The sequence below is a fragment of the Nyctereutes procyonoides genome, unplaced genomic scaffold (genome assembly GCF_905146905.1).
Source record: "Nyctereutes procyonoides isolate TBG_1078 unplaced genomic scaffold, NYPRO_anot_genome, whole genome shotgun sequence".
NCBI classification, from domain to species: domain Eukaryota; kingdom Metazoa; phylum Chordata; class Mammalia; order Carnivora; family Canidae; genus Nyctereutes; species Nyctereutes procyonoides.
In genome coordinates, this window is record NW_026575043.1 from 58,213,440 (window position 1) to 58,229,531 (window position 16,092).

General features: G+C 49.1%; 1 protein-coding gene across 3 annotated transcripts in view; it reads left to right on the forward strand.

Annotated features, from left to right (window-relative positions):
• Positions 1–405: 405 nt before the first annotated feature.
• DNAH10 (dynein axonemal heavy chain 10) overlaps positions 406–16,092 on the forward strand; it is a 133,203-nt gene continuing 117,516 nt past the window's right edge. For all 3 annotated transcript variants that reach the window (XM_055322253.1, XM_055322254.1, XM_055322257.1), the window contains exons 1-8: positions 406–718; positions 2,812–2,886; positions 7,819–7,919; positions 8,999–9,107; positions 11,553–11,668; positions 13,219–13,423; positions 13,713–13,870; positions 14,537–14,767. In XM_055322253.1, coding sequence (XP_055178228.1) covers positions 505–718; positions 2,812–2,886; positions 7,819–7,919; positions 8,999–9,107; positions 11,553–11,668; positions 13,219–13,423; positions 13,713–13,870; positions 14,537–14,767 — 1,209 coding nt within the window. In that variant the 5' untranslated portion in view covers positions 406–504. The remainder of the gene's footprint in view (positions 719–2,811; positions 2,887–7,818; positions 7,920–8,998; positions 9,108–11,552; positions 11,669–13,218; positions 13,424–13,712; positions 13,871–14,536; positions 14,768–16,092) is intronic.

The following is a 16,092-nucleotide window of genomic DNA, read 5'->3' on the forward strand; positions in this document are numbered from 1 at the left end:
CCAGAAGTCACTTGTCCCTTCTTGGGTCTCCCTCCTTCCTGATGCCGTGTGCGAGGACGAGCCTGCCCCTTGGAAGTCTTGGCGAGCTCTTTGCTCTTCTGAGGCCCTGAGATCCACGGTGCCTGGGGGCCCTGGCGGTCGGCCCCGCCTCGTCCGTCACGTCGCCGGCGGCCTCGGCCTCCTTAGGGGCAACACGGGCGGGACTCCGGCCCGGGCTGGAGGGGCTCCCGGGAGGCGCTCCCGAGGTCCGCAGTGGGCGGCCCGGGCGCCCCGGAAGCGAGCGCGCTGCCGTGAGAAGGGCGGGCCCGGGTCGCGACGGGGCTGGCGCCCCCGCCCCCGGGGTCCCGGCCCGCGCCGCTGCGAGCGCGGGGAGGGGAGGCGGGAGGCGGGAGGCGGGAGGCGGGGCCCGGCGGCCGTTGGGCCGGCGCCGGTTGGCAGGGGCGTCGTTGGCTGGGACGCCGCCCGTCGCCGGGCTCCTGGGGCGCCGTCGGGCCCTGCGCGGCCATGGACGACCTGCGGGTGCTGTGGATGCGCGACCGCGTGTACGCGGCCTTCGGCCTCGCAGACCCCGAGCTCTTCGAGGAGCTGCTGAACCGCGACGACGGCAAGGTCGAGGACCTCCTCCTGCACTTCCTCAACCAGACCAGCGATGAGGAGGGCGCCTCGACGCTCTTCTTCTACCGCAGGGTGGTGCCCGAGGACGTGGAGGTGGAGATCGGTGAGCCTCCCCGCGCGGCTCGGCCTGGTGCCGCGGACGCGGACACCTGCGTGGCCCGGTGGGTGCCGCGTTCTGTGCGGAAGCGGGTCGCAGTCTCGCTTCCCGGGGGCCCCGGGTCCGCTCCTGGACCCTCGAAAGGGTGCTCGGAAGTCCGCCTTGCACTGCGACCTGCTTCTGTCTGTCTCTGACGCGCTTCCCCCTTCTCTCTCCTGGGGCTCTTCTCCACCGTCCCCACGCGTGAGAGTGCCAGCGCCTCCCTGCTGCTGAGCTGCCCCTAGAGACTCAACGCTGCCGATCCGGAGGCACCAGGATACGGTGTAGGGTTCTGGCGCCTCCCCCCGCAGCGCCGTGGCTCACACTGTCCCTTTCTGCTTATTAAGACACTTGGGCAGTGTTAGATCCTTTGCACAGGGCCCTGGTCTGTCGCAGGGCCTGGAATGGGGCCAGTTTCTATTTCTGTCCCTGCCCCCAGGCAGGACTTCTCTCCTCCCAGGTAAAAATTATACGAATGCAGACAAATAGATGCTGGCGAGGGTGGTGGTAGGAAAGAGGGTGCTAGTGTCTGCAACTAGCAGCGGCAAGCCCAAGGTGCTGTCCTAATAGGTAAGCGCATATTTCTTGAAATAAGAAAATGGAATCATGCTGTATGTATTATGTAATCATGACTCCTTACATCTTATGTCATGACTTTAAATTTTATTTATTTTTAAAAGTTTTTATTTATGTATTCATGAGAGACACACAGAGGCAGAGACAGACATAGGCAGAGGGAGAAGCAGGCACCCCTTGGGGAACCCGATGCGTGACTGATCCCAGGGCCCAGGGATCCCGACCTGAGCCAAAGGTAGACACTCAACCAGTGAGTCACCAGTGCCCCATGACTTTAAATTTAAAAAAAAAATGGCAAGTATTACTGAAGGGCATTCTTTTAAAAATTCACATGACATAGAATGATATAAAGTAAAAAGTGGAAAAGCAAGCCTTCACCATTCCTTAAGTCCTCCTCCCACTCCATTACCCTTTCCAATAGGTAACCGCTATTGTTAGTTTGTTGTCTCTCTTGCCAGATCTTTGAATCAGTTGGTCGATCTATCATCTCTCCCTACATATATATAACGTTAATACGTAGTTTCTAAAATCAATCATACTATCTATACATGTATTATTTTGTGATTTGTCTCCCTCAAATACATCTTGAGAAATTTTCATGTCAATACCTCTAGATCTACATGACTTTATAGGTTTTAAGTATATTGATAGACCATATTTTATTTATTCCCTATTTACCTTTCCATAGTATTTTTTCCCACAAAGTAACAATGCACACCTGTCTTCACACTGTGTATCTCTATGGTATAGGTTTATAAAAGCAGAGTTGCTGGTTTCCTAGGTGTGTGCATTTACACTACAGATAGGCTGCCAAACTGCTCTCTAGAAAGGCCCTGCCAGTCCACACCCAGCAGTGGCCAGGCTCCTGTTAGCCAAGGGTCTTGCCAACACTGGATACTGTCAATCTTTTTAATATCTGGTGATCCCACATATGAAAGGGGGCTGCACTTGCTTGATCTATATTACATTTTTAGTAACAATTAGTGGAGTTGAGCCTCTGTCTTGAGCTTGTTGGTCACTTATATTTCCAGGGGGGCTGGTGGAACCATCTGATCACTCTGGGACCTTGACCTTCATCTCCTGGGGAACTTGGTGCCGCTTAAAGCTGTCTTTGGTACCTGGAACATTTCGGGATGACTGTGTTGGTTCAGAAGTTGGCGCCAGTCCACGAGGGCAGGGAGGGGTGAGCAAGGAGGCAGAAGGCTCCAGACCGGCAGGTGGCAGGTGTAACAAGCCCTAACAAGCCCGGGAACTCGCACCTGAGGAGCAGGCGCCCCTTCTCCCTCCCCCGCCCGCCAGCATCTCAGGGTGCTCAGGGTCGTCGGGTCAGTGTCCCCGGAGCTCCACCCAAGGGCGGGGCTCCCGCGTCTCCCCGCGACCTCCCCCGGGGGCGTCGGGGGCGCAGGGGCCTCCGGGGCCCCGCGCGGTGGGATGGACGGCCACGTGTCATGTCATTTTTTTCTTCCCTGCTCGCGGCGGTCAAGAGGGCGACACGCCGGCGGCGGCAGCGGAGGGCGGCGCGGAGGAAGCGGAGGACGCTCGGAAAGAAGAGACCGGGGGTGAGTCAGGCAGGGGTGGGGGCGTTGGCTGGGGCGGGCTCCCCGTGAGGAGGGGGCGGGGGCTGGGCGAGCGGTGCGGAGTGGGGTGCCTGCTGCCGGGGGCGTTTTCCGCACACCCCGGGGCTCCGCTGAGCGGCCGTGCAGGGCTGGCCGGGTGCCCGTAGAGCATCCGCCCTGCCCCTCCGGCCGGGGCCTCGCGTGGCTTGCACGCGCGTCCCTCCCTCGCTGCCTCTGAGGGTCAGTCTTCCAGCCCTTTCTCTTGTGCAGGACGGCCACCGGGAATAGGGGCCAGCCTCTCCATGACCTCTGCTTCTACATACGCAAGACCCTCTTCCCAAGTAGAGTCCCGTTCCGAGGGTCTGGGCTGCGCGAATTCCGGGGGTGCACTGCTGCACCCGGGATAGCACAGGACGCGGACCCCGCCCCCATCGCTGTGCAGGCGCCGGGATAGCACAGGACGCGGACCCCCCCCCCCCCATCGCTGTGCAGGCACCGGGATAGCACAGGACGCGGACCCCGCCCCCATCGCTGTGCAGGCACCGGGATAGCACAGGACGCGGACCCCCCCCCCCCCCCATCGCTGTGCAGGCACCGGGATAGCACAGGACGCGGACCCCGCCCCCATCGCTGTGCAGGCGCCGGGATAGCACAGGACGCGGACCCCGCCCCCCCATCGCTGTGCAGGCGCCGGGATAGCACAGGACGGAGACCCCCCCCCCCCCATCGCTGTGCAGGCACCGGTATAGCACAGGACGCGGACCCCCCCCATCGCTGTGCAGGCGCCGGGATACCACAGGACGCGGACCCCGCCCCCATCGCTGTGCAGGCGCCGGGATACCACAGGACGGAGACCCCGCCCCCATCGCTGTGCAGGCACCGGGATAGCACAGGACGCGGACCCCCCCCCCCCCCATCGCTGTGCAGGCGCCGGGATAGCACAGGACGGAGACCCCACCCCCATCGCTGTGCAGGCACCGGGATAGCACAGGACAGGAAACCCCCGTTGCTGTGCAAGTTGTGTTGGGGTCAGGCAGTCACGTGGTGGACATTCTGTTTTGTAGCCACAGCTTCCTTACCCTTGTGCAAACCACTTGCACCTTTTGGCCAGTGTGAGGCACAAGTGGAGGATTTTTACTACTAATCAGTGGAAATGCCTGAGCTGGAGAAGTTGCTGTAAATACACCTGAGTGTGCCTGACACCTGCTGAGTCTCTGCAGGCTCTGGTTCTCCTGGAGTGATGGAGTGGCTTTAGCTTCATGCTTTGTCCCAGTTCTCCTGCTGGCAATTTTCTTTTTCTTTTTCCTTCCTTTTCTCTCTCTCTCTCTCTCTTAGATTTATTTATTTATTTTTTCATGAGAGACAGAGAGAGGCAGAAACATAGGCAGAGGGAGAAGCAGGCTCCATGCAGGGAGCCCGATGTGGGACTTGATCCTGGACCCCAGGATCACGCCCTGAGCCAAAGGCAGATGCTCAACCAATGAGCCACCCAGGTGTCCCTTCTCTTCTCTTTTCTGTTGTTGAGTGATTTCATTTTTTTAAAGATTATTTATTTATTTATTCACGAGAGACATAGGCAGAGTCATAGGCAGAGGGAGAAGCAGGCTCCCTGCAGGAAGCCTGTTGCAGGACTCTATCCCAGGACCCCAGGATCACACTCTGAGCCAAAGGCAAATGCTCAACCACTGAACCACCCAGGTGCCCCTTATTTCTGGTGTATTCCTACTATTGACCTAACTGAATTGTCTTTTTGTCCTCATTCCTGAAACTGTTTATTTTATCCTTTTTTGGGCAGTTGCATATATTTTTTAAAATTTTATTAAGTTTTTAGAATTTGAATTTCAGTAAACAGTGTTATATTAGTTTCAGGTGTACAACATTGTGATTCAGCATCACCTGGTGCTCATCAGGCCAAATGCCCTCCTTCATCCCCATCACCTATTTCCCCCATCTGCCCACCCCCTTCCATCTGGTGACTGTCACTGTGTTCTCTGTAGTTAAGAATGTGTTTTGGGGGAACCCTGGGTGGCGCAGTGGTTTAGCACCTGCCTTTGGCCCAGGGCGCGATCCTGGAGACCCGGGATCGAATCCCACGTCGGGCTCCCGGTGCATGGAGCCTGCTTCTCCCTCTGCCTGTGTCTCTGCCTCTCTCTCTCTCTGTGTGTGACTATCATAAATAAATAAAAATTAAAAAAAGAATCTTTCGGATTTTATTTCTTTTTTCCCTTTATTTTGTCTCTTAAATTCCACATATGAGTGAAATCATGTGGTATTTGTCTCTTAACATGTATTTCACTTAGCATAATATTCTCTGCCTCCATCCGTATTGTTGCAAATGGCAAAGTTTCCTTCTTTTCTATGGCTGATAATATTCCATTGTGCATGTAGATACACCACATCTTTGTCTATTCATAGATACTTGAGCTGCTTTCATAATTTTATTACTGTAAATAATGCTGCAATGAACATAGGGATGCATGTATCTTTCTGAGTTAGTGTTCTTGTATTCTTTGGATAAATACCCAGTAGTGCAATGACTAGATTGGAGGGTAGCTCTTTTTTTTCATCAATTAATTAACCTATAGTGTATTATTAGTTTCAAGGGTAGAATTTAATGATTCATCAGTTGCATATCACACCCAGTGCTCATTCCATCACATGCCCTCCTAAATGCCCTTTCCCTAGTTATCCTCTCCCCCCACCTCCCCTCCAGTAACCCACAGTTTGTTTTCTAGAGTTAAGAATCTCTTATGGTTTGTCTCTCTCTCTATTTTTAACTTTTTGAGGGCCCTCCATACTGTTTGCCAGAGTGGCTGCACCCGTTTATACTTCCCCCAACAGTGCACGGGGGTTCTTTTTTCTCCACATCTTCACCAACACTTGTTGTTTCTTGTGTTTTTTATTTTAGCCATTCTGACAGGTGTGGGTGATATCTCATTGTGGTTTTGATTTGCATTTCCCTGGTGATGAGTGATGTTGAGCATCTTTCCATGTGTCGGCCATCTGTATCTGGGGCAAGGGTTGTTAACCAGGGGTGACTTGGGTCCCCCATGGGGCATTTGGTGAAGTCTAGAGGCATTTTGGTTGTTACCATTGGTGGATGGGTGCTGCTGGCATCTAGGAGGTAGAGGTCAGGGATTCTACTGAACATCCTAAAATGCACAGGACAGTGCCCACCACAAAGAATGATTTGGCCTCAAAAGCCAGTAGGGCTGGGCAGCTCGGGTGGCTCAGCGGTTTAGCGCCACCTTCAGCCCAGGGCGTGATCCTGGGGTCCTGGGATCGAGTCCCATGTTGGGCTCCCTGCATGGAGCCTGCTTCTTCCTCTGTCTGTGTCTCTGCCTCTCTCTCTCTCTGTGTCTCTAATAAATAAATCTTAAAAAAAAAAAAAAAGCCAGTAGGGCTGAGACTGAGAAAACGGTGCTCCAGACCATACACATACCTAGCAGAGCTAAACGGCCCCCTGTGCCACACTTATCCCATGATACTTCTGCCCTTACAGGAACGAAACATGTAGATTAGACATATCACTTTCACAAGATACTGATTTGAAAATCAGAGGGAAAGGGGCTTTGGCAATGGGCTGTGTCTCTGCTAGTCATCCTTATCTTCTCAGAAGTATTTGTTTTTAACCAAAATGTCCTCCCCTCTGTAGTACAGATTGCAGGGCCAGGACGCTGAGATCAGAAACACAGGCTGCCTGTTCTCAGGAAGGCTAGTTAAGTTTTTTTTTAATATTTTATTTATTCATAAGAGACACACAGAGAGAGGAAGAGACATAGGCAGAGGGAGAAGTAGGCTCCCTACAGGGAATGTGGAACTTGATCCCAGGACTCTGGGATCACGACCTGAGCCACACAACCACTCAGGCACCTAGGTGCCCCTAAGTTGGGTTTTGATAAGACGGATGGTGGGTATGGGCCACAGCCATACTTAACTGTGGGGATTCATGAAGACACAGTGATGAACCTCTAGACAAGAAAGACCTCTGTGGAAGGAGACTGCTTGGAGAAAAAGATCAGGGAAGTCTTCTGGGCAAAGCAAATTAATGTTACTTCCAAGTCTATATTTAAGTGTATTTTTTCTTATTGTGGTAAAATATACATAACATAAAACTTAACAATTGGAACGACTTCTAGGTGGACAGTTTAGTGGCGCTGCATTCACTTGGTGCATTTCTAAGTGTGTTTTTGGCAACAGGCTGTTGGGGGTGCTCTAATGATGTTGGTACTGCTGGCTACAGACTATTTCCTCTGCCAGTCAGTGTGTGTGCCAGGCACCGAGCCACACCATAATCAAATCATCTGGAGTCTGACCACTAGATGTTATTGTCTCCATTTTATGGGTGAGAAAACCAGGAGGAGACCAGTAGACCCCGCACACTGATTTGATTCCAAAGCCACACTGGCTTTGTATGGCACCTTTTGCAGTAAAAGCCGAACTGTTTTTGGGAAAGCTCTCCCTTCTCTGTGATCACTGGATTTGTCAGTAACTCTTGGGCCTAGGACCAGCAGGTTCCGAGGTTTACAGATCTGTATCGGTAACAGGAGACTTGAGAGATATATGTATTCATTTTACTTAGGTTACTTTTCTTTTAATCCCCCACAAGTTTTGAGTTTTATAGAGAAAATAGAATAAATGCTAATATGTGAGCTATAATTCTTGTTCTTGTGATAAAACTCCCTCTTAGGTAAAAATCTCAGGAAAGTCACTCATTGCATGTGGTAGCTGGGACATGCACACATGCACACATACACATTATAACGTACATCAAGGCTATGACAGGATTCATTTGTGGAAAACATATGTGTTGCTTTTTGATAACATGCCTATAGGATTGAAATATGCTGTTGTACAAGATGCAGGCCTGCTCTTGATGGTAAGAAATCTACTTTTCTGATCATTTCATTTTGCACATTGAATAATGTTTTGCAGCTAAGAATATGCAGCTGAGAAACAATTCCACGTATCCGCCTATACTTGGCATAGAGAACGAAGAAGTGGACAAAGAGACTTTTGAAGACCTCCCTGTCAAGGTACGCTGGGCTCTGTCTCCCCCTTGGTGGGATAATGGGAATTTCCTCCCCTCCGCTGAGTCTGGGTAACTGATAGTTCATGCAAGGCAGAGAGATGGAAGGATCCTATGTCGGGAGTCCCCACAGCTACCCTCGGATGGAATGATTTGCTAGAATGACTCACAGGACCCAGAAGAACTTTTATACTTGTGGTTATAGTTTATTTCCGTCAGAGGATGCAGAGTGGATTCAACAAAGAAAACGTATGGCAGAGTCTGGGGGAAGGAGGGAACCAAGCTCCCCGAGGCTGGCATGGACATGTTGGTTCTCTTGGTGACTGTGTGCAAGAACACACAGGAAGTTTTCTCAGTCCGGGAATCTCACCCAAGCCTTGCTTTCCAGAGTTTCTCCTGGGTTCAGTCTCTAGCCTTTTGGAAGCCAAACTGATATCGTGTGACCAAGGCCCCAGGCAAACAAAAACAAGCATTGACCATTGATCACATTGCTAGTGTAAGACCTGGCATGACCCAAGGCCCCAGGCATACAGAGACACATCAGGCAAGCTGTTCCAAAAACAGAAGTTATCACCCAGGAGCTGGCTAAGGACCAGCTTGAAAGCCTTTGGAACAGGCAGGGTTTGGGCAACCTAGGCCTGCTGAGGTAACCTTCTACTTCACAAATCCCAGTGGTGGAGTTTAAAGCCAGGACATAAGCAACTAGCCTGGCCTAAATGAAATTCCTTTGAACTGCTTCATGGATATACCCCACTCCTGAAAGCAAATTCAAGCCTATTTGTTGCAATTTACAGCCTAGGAAAGCTCCATCTAGACTTTTCCCAGGTCTGCTGATTCAAATGTGGCTGCGTTGGCCAGTTAATAGGAGTCGGGCTGAGCACTCAAGTCTGGGTGTGTTGTTGCGTGCACGTGCGAGCGTGCACGTATGTGTGTGTGTGTGTGTGTGTGTGTGTGGTCTGCTAGGGCCCGTTGTCAGCCAGGGAGATGAGAAGGCGCAGAGAGGAGGGCTCAGGTGTGCTTGAACGTTAGGTCGTCTGGGTGAGTGGGCATCTCTCAGCCTAACAGTTTCTTGTCCCCACATTTCAGAGAACCGTGAGGCACATTGTGGAAAAGACCTATCTCAATGTGCTATGTACTCCTGTTCCTGAGGAGTTTCTGGACCAGAATGTGGTGTATTTTCTCAGAAACACAAAAGGTATATTCTGTGTGTGTGCATGAGGGTGGCTGTATATGCACATGGCTGTGCATCTGTGTGATTAATAATTTTTACACTTTCTTGAGAATACAACGTTTTTTTTCAGGACAGGCAATCCTCATTATTTGGGGGTTCCATATTTCCAAATGCACCTACTCACATATTTTCATAACCCCCAAATCAATGCTTGCAATGCCTTGAGGTCATTTGTGGATATGCATAGGATGGGGAAACATTGGACTTTTTAAAGATTTTATTTATCTATTTATTTATTTAGTTTTAAGGGTAGAATTTAGTGACTCATCAGTCGCATATAACACCCAGTGCTCATTACATCCCATGCCCTCCTTAATGCCCATCACCCAGTTACCCCATCCCCCCATTCTCGTCCCCTCCAGCAATCCTCAGTTTATTTCCTAGAGTTCAGCATCTCTTATGGTTTGCCTGCCTCTCAGTTTTTCATCTTATTTTATTTTTCTTCCCCTTCCTTATGTTCATCTGTTTTGTTTCTTAAATTCCACGTATGAGTGAACCATATAATTGTCTTTCTCTGATTGACTTATTCCACTTAGCATAATACCCTCTAGTTAGAGGAATTTCATTGCAAGATTTCATTCTTTTTGATGGTTGAGTAGTGTTTCATTGTATATATACCACATCTTCTGTATCCATTCATCTATCGATGGACACTTGGGCTCTTTCCCTATTTTGGCTCTTTTGGACACTGTTGCTATAAACATTGGGGTGCAGGTGCCCCTTCAAAGAAGATTTTATTTTTAAGTAATCTTCACACCCAACATGGGGCTTGAACTCATGACCTGGGGATCAAGCATTGCATACTCTACCAACTGAGCCAGCCGGGGTGCCTGCCTCTTAGTGGGGAAACATTTGAGTCACTGAATGTGTGTGTTCCCAAGAGCAAACACAGGGATGCATTTTAACTCTTGTACTGTAAACAACTGTCCTTAATGTGGTCTCTTCAGTGCCATGATTTTCACATTTTTTGTGCTTTTTGTTGGTGATTTCACTAAAATGGCCTCCAGCATAGTACTGAAGCACTGTCCAGCGTTCCTGAGCACAAGGAGGCTGTGACTTTTCTCACAGATGACGCAGACATATTAGATGAACTTAGTTCAGGTGTGAGTTATTGTGCCAGCTGAGTTCAGAGTTAACGAATCAACAATATATGTTAGATAAGTTGTCTTTATTTTTAAAAGATTTTATTAATTCATGAGAGACACGGGCAGAGGGAGGAGAAGAAGGCTCCATGCAGGGAGCCCGACGTGGGACTTGATCCCGGATCCCTGGATCACGCCCTGAGCTGAAGGCAGACGCTCAACCCCTGAGCCATCCAGGCATTTGGAGATCAGGCTCTTTCTTTTGCATCCTGGGTTCTTATGTACTTTCCCTTTGAAACAAATTTATTTGAGTAAAGAAGAGTTTGATATACAGAAGCGTATTGAAGACAGAATAAGGTTGACACAGAGGTGGGTCCGAAGCCAGTGAAATAACTGCCTTGGTTGATATGTTTGTGGCATTTCTATTTTATTTCCCAAGGAAGCTAAGGGAAGAGCCCAAGTGACCTTCAAAATGTCTACTGTGCTCATCAATGTTTGGTCGGGTGGAATAAAGACATGTAAAATAAAACCCGGCCACAGAGTAGGCTGTTACCAAATCTGTCTTTAAAAATATTCCTGACTCAGAAGGGACTCTGGCAATGAATTGGGCAGGTGTTGCCGGGAGTGGGGACTCAGGCAAAGCAAGGAACCCAGCAAACATTTCTAGAAAACACAACTGTGTCTATCCTTGTCTGGTTGTAAACGCTGAGGCCAGGTCTGCTGGGTGGTGCAGCTATGCAGCGCTGTTTGTGGGGGCCCCGGGGACCACAGCACTCAGCTTACATCACTCGGGCCAAAGGATTCATCTGTATAGACATCAGAATAATTTTTTAAAAAGATTTTACTTAGTTTTTATTTATTCATGATAGACAGAGAGAGAGACACACAAGCAGAGGGAGAAGCAGTCTCCATGTAGGGAGCCTGATGTGGGACTCGATCCTGGGTCTCCAGGATCACACCCTGGGCCAAAGGCAGGTGCCAAACCGCTGAGCCACCCAGGGATCCTCCAAGATTTTACTTATTTATTCATGAAAGACACAGACAGGGAGAGAGAGGCAGAGACATAGGCAGAGGGAGAAGCAGACTCCCTGCAGGGAGCCTGATGTGGGACTTGATCCCAGGACCACAGTATCATGACCTGAGCCAAAGGCAGAAGCTCAACCACTAAACCATCCAGGTGCCCCAACATCAGCATAATTTTGAGTCTGTGCCTGAAACGTTCCTGGGTAGCTACTCGGGAAGAAGGAGCAGATTCCTGGACACTTGGAAGAGTTCACTGCCTGCCACCTCCCCATGCGACTCATCCTCTGAATCTTTTCCCATGCAGAGATGATCTCTGAAGCTACAGACATGAAGGAAGCCATGGAGATCATGCCTAAGACTCTGGAGTATGGAATTATCAATGCGAATATGCTTCATTTTCTGAAGAATATCATGTGTCAGGTAACTGGATTTTGTAAGATTCAGGCCATCTGATTCATTTACTCCACAAAGAAGGAGTGTCCAACAGCTCTTAGGTCCCAGGTGCCACTGGGTACCCTGAGGGGTAAAGCAGCAATTGACATGGACTAGATTTCTGTGCTCTAGGAGCTGATCTCTGTGCTCTAGGGGGAAAGACATGAAACACAGGTTCATAAGCTGGAAAATAATCAGGTGGCAGCAAGTGGCATAGGTTATATAGACCCTAGTAATGTGATAGAAATGGACTGTGTGCATGCACAGGTGTGTGTGTTTGTGAGTGCAGGAAGTGGTGGTAAGGGATGGCCTCACTGAGGAGGTGATGTCTGATAGACAAACAATTAAAAAAACCCATTCATGAACATATTAATTCTGCTAATGATAAGTTACTAGGGAAGTGTCACAGGGTGGGGCTGAGGTAGTCAAGAGAGACCCCTCTGAGGTTGTGACATTGAGCCGAGACCTGAATCAGACATGTGAAGATCTGGGGTGCAGGGGGTGGAGAACATCCTGGGCAGAAAGGATAGCATGCCCAAGAGTCCTGAGGCAGGAGCAGACATAGCTTGGTCCAGGAGCAGAAGGAGGGTCAGTGCAGCTGGAGAAGAGTGGAGAAGTTTAGAAAGGAGGGTAGGTTTTTGGTAGGGGAATAACATGAGCTAGTTTGCATCGTTCCTCTGGCTGTTGTGTGAAAATTGTACCATGGGAGTTGGGGAGGGAGGCAAAAAACTGAAGGGAAGAATAGACCAATAGGAGGCTGTGGAAGAGTCTGGAGGGGGAATGGTTGTCGAGACTGGAGTTCAATCAGGGGAGGGAATGGGAGGTAGGTGGAGCCAAGAAGATGTTCTGTTGGGGAGAGGACATGTTGGATGTCACTGTGAGTGTGTGGTCAGCAGAATCCAGGCTGTGAAACCAGGGGTCAAATATTGTGGGTTCTTTTTCTTAAAGATTTTATTTATTTATTCATGAGAGACAGAGAGAGAGGCAGAGACACAGGCAGAGGAGAGCCCGATGCAGGACTCGATCCCAGGACCCCAGGATCACGACCTGAGCAAAAGGCAGATGCTCAACCACTGAGCCACCTAGGTGCCCCTAGATTTTTATTTATTTAAGTAATCTCTATGCCCAGCGTGGGGCTTGAACTCACAACCCCGAGATCAAGAGTTGCATGCTCTATGGACTGAGCCAGCCAGGTGCCCCATCCCCTTCTTTATTTTAACCCTCACATGAACTAGCCCGGTGCTGAGCCAAGTCGATAACACCTGGTTCTCCTCTTGTTGGTGCCATAGTAACAGACCCAGCAGCCTGGGGGCCGATGGCAGCCACAGAAATGCAGTATTATTTCCTGGGTAGTCTCCTCAGGCTTGCCTCAATTCTTATCCTGGGATCATTTTAGGTCAGTTGATCTGTCTTCAGGTCTGTGCTTCAGGCTTGAGTAGTTTCCACTTTGTAGTTATATCTGTGCCTCCTCTGACAGAATATTCGAAGCCAGAGGCAGTGTAAGTGCGTGACCTTGAACACTGTGGGATTTGTTTCAGGTTTTCCTGCCAGGTCTGTCCTTCAATCAGCACGCGTCCATGGGATTTACATCTGCGGAAATCTCTGAGTCTTGTGAGCATGAAGTGGATCTACCCAACATGCCCGGGGAAGCATATCACAGCATTCAGTCAATACGAGATGAATTTTTAATGAACGTTCAGAAGTTTGCAAACAGTATTCAAGGAACAATGCAGCAACTTGAAGGTAAGGCTTCCTTTTGCTCCCGTCTAGTGAAGCATGATGCATTTCCTTTAAGAAGGCAAGTTAAGAGTCCAGGAGTCTTTTGTTTTAATGTGTAATCATTCTTGAACATGACAATGTTTAGTTGCATTCTAATGGGAGGAAATGAAATATAGATAGATCAGGATGGGGGATCTATTAGATCTCACTGTACTGATGTCTGGAGAAAAGAACCATCTGATTCACTTGAACACTATTGTCTGTAATCATTTCCTCCAAACTAGTGGCTAACCGACCATTTCTGTTCTACTAGGTGAGATCAAGTTAGAAATGCCAAGCATCAGCTTAAAGAGAGAGGTGTCTGAGCTGGCCGCCAACCCGGAAGTCGTTGAAATCTTAGAGCAGTGTGTGATAAACTGGTTAAATCTGATATCTGCCACTGTCGAGGGCCAGCTGAAAAAGACTCCTCAGGTAACTCAGGCGATGCCTTTGCAGATTCCCTGACAGTTCACGCTGGCCACTGGAGAAAGAGCCAGGAGTCTGGGAATCTCTTTGATCCAACTTCTTTTCTTACTGTTTTGTGACCTCCTTAAAAGATCAAAGCCAACATATCCAAGCTGTCATTCTTGGGCTTTCTGATGTTAGCATGTTGCCAGATCATACCCTGGATTGACAAAAATAATACTGTATGTCAGTCAGGATGCTGGGGCTGCCCAAAACAGGAAACCTAATTCAGCTGGCTTAAACAAGAGACAATTTGTTGGTTCACATAACTGAAAAGTCCAGAGGCGGGGCTGATTTCAGGTATGGTTTGTTTCTGCTGTGTTTCTCTCGGAATCCCTCATCTCATTTCCACCCTCCTCTCTGTGGGGGCTTCCTCCTCAGGCTGCTGTCCTTCATGGTGGCAACTTGTTCATCTCCACATCACATTGTCTGGAGAAAGGCAGAGTGTCTTTGTTCAATATTCTGAGCCAGAGTCCTGAGATTCACTCTGATTGGACCATTCTGGGTCAAGTGCATGGATTGGTTCCTATTTGGAGCAGCTGGGAAGAGAGGGAGGGATGCTGTAGAAGCAACCACAGGTGTTCATGCCATGCCAATGGTGACAGTTTGTATGTTCATGTCACCTTCTCTCAGGGTAATGGTCCTCTGGCCGAAATTGAGTTCTGGCGGGAAAGAAACGCAACCCTGAGTGCACTCCACGAGCAAACAAAACTTCCAAAGGTCAGGAAAGTCTTGGATGTGATCAGGGAGTCTGATTCTATGCTTGTGGCTAACCTGCAGCCGGTCTTAACAGAGTTATTCAAGCTCCACATGGAGGCCTCAGACAATGTGCGGTTCCTGTCCACCGTGGAGCGCCATTTCAAGGTACTCTGGGCATACTGCACTTTGGAAAGTCAGCTCCGCGACTTAGATCTCACATGGATTTAGTTTCCTTTTTTTTTTTTTTAATATTTTATTTTATTTTATTTTATTTTATATTTTATTTTATTTTATTTTATTTTATTTTATTTTATTTTATTTTATTTTATATTTTATATGATAGGCACACAGTGAGAGAGAGAGAGAGGCAGAGACATAGGCAGAGGGAGAAGCAGGCTCCATGCACTGGGAGCCCTACGTGGGATTCCATCCCGGATCTCCAGGATCGCGCCCTGGGCCAAAGGCAGGCGCTAAACCACTGCGCCACCCAGGGACCCCCCCCCCTTTTTTAAAGATTTTATTTATTTATTCATGAGAGATACAGAGAGAGAGAGAGAGCAGAGACACAGGCAGAGGGAGAAGCAGGATCCATGCAGGGAGCCTGACGTGGGACTCAATCCCGGGTCTCCAGGATCACGCCCTGGGCTGAAGGAGGTGCTAAACCGCTGCGCCACCTGGGCTGCCCAGGTCCCTTTTTAAATTCAGCATTTAAGCAACTGTGGTAGCATGCATGTGACATGGATTATTTTAACTGTGTGTAAGTGGGTAGTTTAGTTGCACTATACACACGCGAGCGCGCACACACACGATGTTGGGCACCCATCCTCAACACCTGTAAGTAAGCATTTCGTCACCTCTAACATAAATTATGAACCCCTGACCTAAGTATTCCCCTCTCCTGGTACCCCTGGTGACCTCTATTCCATTCTCTGTCTCTATGATTTTGCCCATTCTAGGTATTTTCTGTAAGTGCAAGCGTTCATCTTTTATGCAAAATAAACTGTCTCATTGGGATTTTGACTTACATTCCCCAATAACTAATGAGGCTGAACACTTTTTTCATGGGCTTCTTGGGCCATTCACATATTTTTGATAAAATGTCTGTTTTAATCTTTTCCCTATTTTTGATTTGTTGATTCAGGAGTTAAATAAAATTTTTTTGTTTGAATACAAGATCCTTATCAGATATGTGATTTGCACTATCCTAGCCTGTGGGCTTTTTCACTTTCTTGATGACAAATATTTTCTTTGTTTTCCTGTTTTGTGGGTCAGGAATTTGGGGAGAACTTAGCCAGGCAGTTCATCTTGGCTCCAGGTACAACAGCTTGGGTGACCGGGCTTCAAGACCCACTTCCAAATGGCTTCTTTGGCCACATAGCTGGTACCTGCTTGCTCCTTGGTCTCTTTCTCTCCATGTGGTATCTCATCCCCCAGGATTTCTCCATGTGGTTTGGATGTCTCAAGTCTGGTGGCTTTAGGGTAACAGGACA